Source organism: Centruroides sculpturatus, unplaced genomic scaffold (assembly GCF_000671375.1).
Source record: "Centruroides sculpturatus isolate CEXI.00-Female unplaced genomic scaffold, Cexi_2.0 scaffold398, whole genome shotgun sequence".
Lineage (NCBI taxonomy): Eukaryota > Metazoa > Arthropoda > Arachnida > Scorpiones > Buthidae > Centruroides > Centruroides sculpturatus.
Genome location: NW_019384660.1, coordinates 471,245 through 474,264, shown reverse-complemented (window position 1 = coordinate 474,264; position 3,020 = coordinate 471,245). Strand labels below are relative to the sequence as shown.

Here is a 3,020-nt window from a genome sequence, read left to right as displayed (position 1 = left end):
CATTATTAAAGACTTCGATACAAAAATGAAAATTTGTGAATTGGCAAAGAAGTTTGATCTACCGGAATCGACAGTCAGAACAATTATAAAAGGTAAAGAAAAAATTCTCAAAGCTGTAAAAAATGCTCAATCTTTAAATTCAAGCATCATTCATAAACATCACGGTATTATCTCTGAGATGGAAACAATGTTAAAATTATGGTGTGATAATCAAGTAAATGTGAAAAATTGTATAATAATATAATTTGTTATACATATGTATTATCTAAGATTTTATTAAACATTTTTTTCTAAATTATTGTTTTCTTTAGTCTCTGGCCCCAATTAAAAATTATTTGATGTATTTATATGCGAAATTATACTCCGACTTGCACGAATTCGACTTACACAGTTATCACTCAGTCCCACCTATCGCGTAAGTTCGGGGTATTACTGTATTCTATATGGAGAAAATTCCTTTTACATTTAAATTATCTGAAAAATATTTTTTTCATAAAATTTAAAGAAAAATTATTCAAAATTTCCAATTTTAATAAAATTATCATAAATTATGAAATATTTCCACTAACAAGAAAAAATACACTAGAGTTTCCTAAGAATTGTTAGGAAACTAATATTTTTTCATTCAAATAAAATAATAACAAAGGCTAGTTGATTTTAATGTAAGTTATTATTTTTCTTAAAATTTAAATTTATAAATTTATTTACTAAGCACCATAATCTAAAATTAATTTACATTTTTACGTATTAAACAATATTACTATTAATTTCATTTTTAGATATCAAAATACAGGTAGAAGGAAATCTATTTTTCCTGAGAATTCTGCAGAGCTAAATCATTCAGTTGAAGAAGACAATGGAGAAGGAATAGAAAGAACAAATAATGGAAATATTCAATTAGACAGGTATATTATATGAATTCAGCAATATTAACTGGCTTAATCAGTTACTTATCTAACCACCTAAAAGGGGTTTTTTGGACTAATAAACAAATTGTTATATCCTTCTAATCGGGCTTTTTACTGGAGTTCAACAATTACTCAGATACCCTTAGTGAAATTGTAGAGTGGTGTTAGATGATTACAAATACTTGGCATGGGCTTTGTCATAGATCGTACCTATTGGTATTTGCATAAATATTACTGAGTAGGGATTGGCAGAAATGTTAGATTCAAAATGCATATAAATAAAACATCTGGAAATTAAAATAGCATCTGAGTAATTCTTGAACTCCAGTAAAAAGTCTGATTAGAAGGACATAACAATTTGTTTATTAGTCCAAAAAGCCCTTTTTAGGTGGTTAGATAAGTATGATTTTCAAAAATTTAATCTGTTAATATTATATTGAAAAATATACTTAATTCTGTTCAAATGTAATCTCACAGATTTAAAAAATAGTAATCCAACAGAAATTGTGAATATTTTCTAAGGCATATTGTAATAAAAAAGTTTAAGATTTAACAAACTAATCCCAATCATGTTAGTTAATTAAGAAGTTTTCCATCATATCAATTTATCAGCATTAATTTTGGTTTTCCAGGAATTTTAATACAGTTGACTCTATCTTGAATCTCATAGGAACGAGAAAAAATTTGACATTAACAGGTTTCGAGATATAGAGGTTTCTACACAGTAAACAGTAATAGGTTTGATTGGTGGTACAGTATTTTATTAATAGAATAGCAAGTTCACCTGTATTAAGTATAAATAAAACATTTTTAACATACTTTAACAGAAATAGTTTGCCAGTAGTTTTTGAAGCCCTTTTGCACTATTGAAAAAATTTTCTGTTTTAAAACAAATCACAATTGATGAGGATTACTATAATTTTCAAAATTTATTCCAAATAATTTTAAGATTTAAACTTATTTAAAANAGAGATGTTTGGGTTTGCAATAGTGATGGTTATGTTGGACAAGTATGTGTGCTTAGTCTCCAACCTGATCCAACAGTGACATCATGTAATGGAGTATGTATACATATAAACAACCAAGCTCAAATATTCTATAATAATCTCATTAATTCCAGATTATTTGGACTATAGTTCAGCTAACTATTAATAATTAATGTAAAATAATTCTATTTAATAATTATTAAATTTATTTCAAAATAATAATTAACAAAATCAAAACTAAAGATGAAATGACCATTTTGCTTTATTTTTTAAACTCTAATTTAGAAATCTATTTTACATTAATTACACTAATATTTGTAAAAAATTTCAAATATTAAATAACTTTCAAATTCACCTCTTTGCTGGTTGGCCACTCCTTAATTCAATTGCAGGTGTTTATGAATTTTTCCAATTATATAAATTAAGTGTAGAAATAAATAAATAGTTACAAAGCAAAAACAAATAAATGCTAATTTTCTTTGTCTAGTAATAATAATAAAATTATTATTTATAGACAAAGGACTATTATTATTAACTCAAATAAATTATGAAAATAATTTTATTATTGATATTAAAATTATTTTGTTTAATTTGTCCAAATGCTGTAACCTTTTAAACATGATTTCATTAAGAGTTTTGCTTGTTTTAATATTTTAATATTGTAATGCATAATCAATTATTTTAATATTTATTCAAATCATTAATGTTCTCTTGTTTTAATATTTGTATTTGTAATGTTTTAATATACTCATGATTGGAATTTAAAATGGCATATAATCCACTGCATCACCTTTCAAACACAGATCCATAGGTCATCTACATGAAATTATGGTATATTACATTAAACAGATTACAATGATTAGAAAATAAGATTTGACATTCAAATATTATGTATATTGGCTCTTTTACGACCTATGCCTTCATAAAGGTCGTACTTTTCCTTTGTTTAAGGGTATTTGGGCAGTTTATTCTCTGTTGTATTCTCAAGCAAACAATACATACAAGTACAGTACAATATTTTCTGAGGAAACACGCATACTTATCCTTTTTTAACCCCATTCCCGATAACCCGGCATTTTCACAAACTCGGCCACCCTTCGGTCCACATTAGGCTGAGTTTTCGAGG

The 3,020-nt window shown here is 25.8% G+C and overlaps 1 protein-coding gene across 1 annotated transcript in view; it reads left to right on the top strand.

Annotated features, from left to right (window-relative positions):
- The window catches only part of LOC111626542 (rho guanine nucleotide exchange factor 17-like), a 122,119-nt gene that overhangs the window by 108,021 nt on the left and 11,078 nt on the right, over positions 1–3,020 (top strand). The window contains exon 15 of the mRNA XM_023369951.1: positions 780–905. Within this exon, the coding sequence (XP_023225719.1) occupies positions 780–905 (126 nt within the window). The remainder of the gene's footprint in view (positions 1–779; positions 906–3,020) is intronic.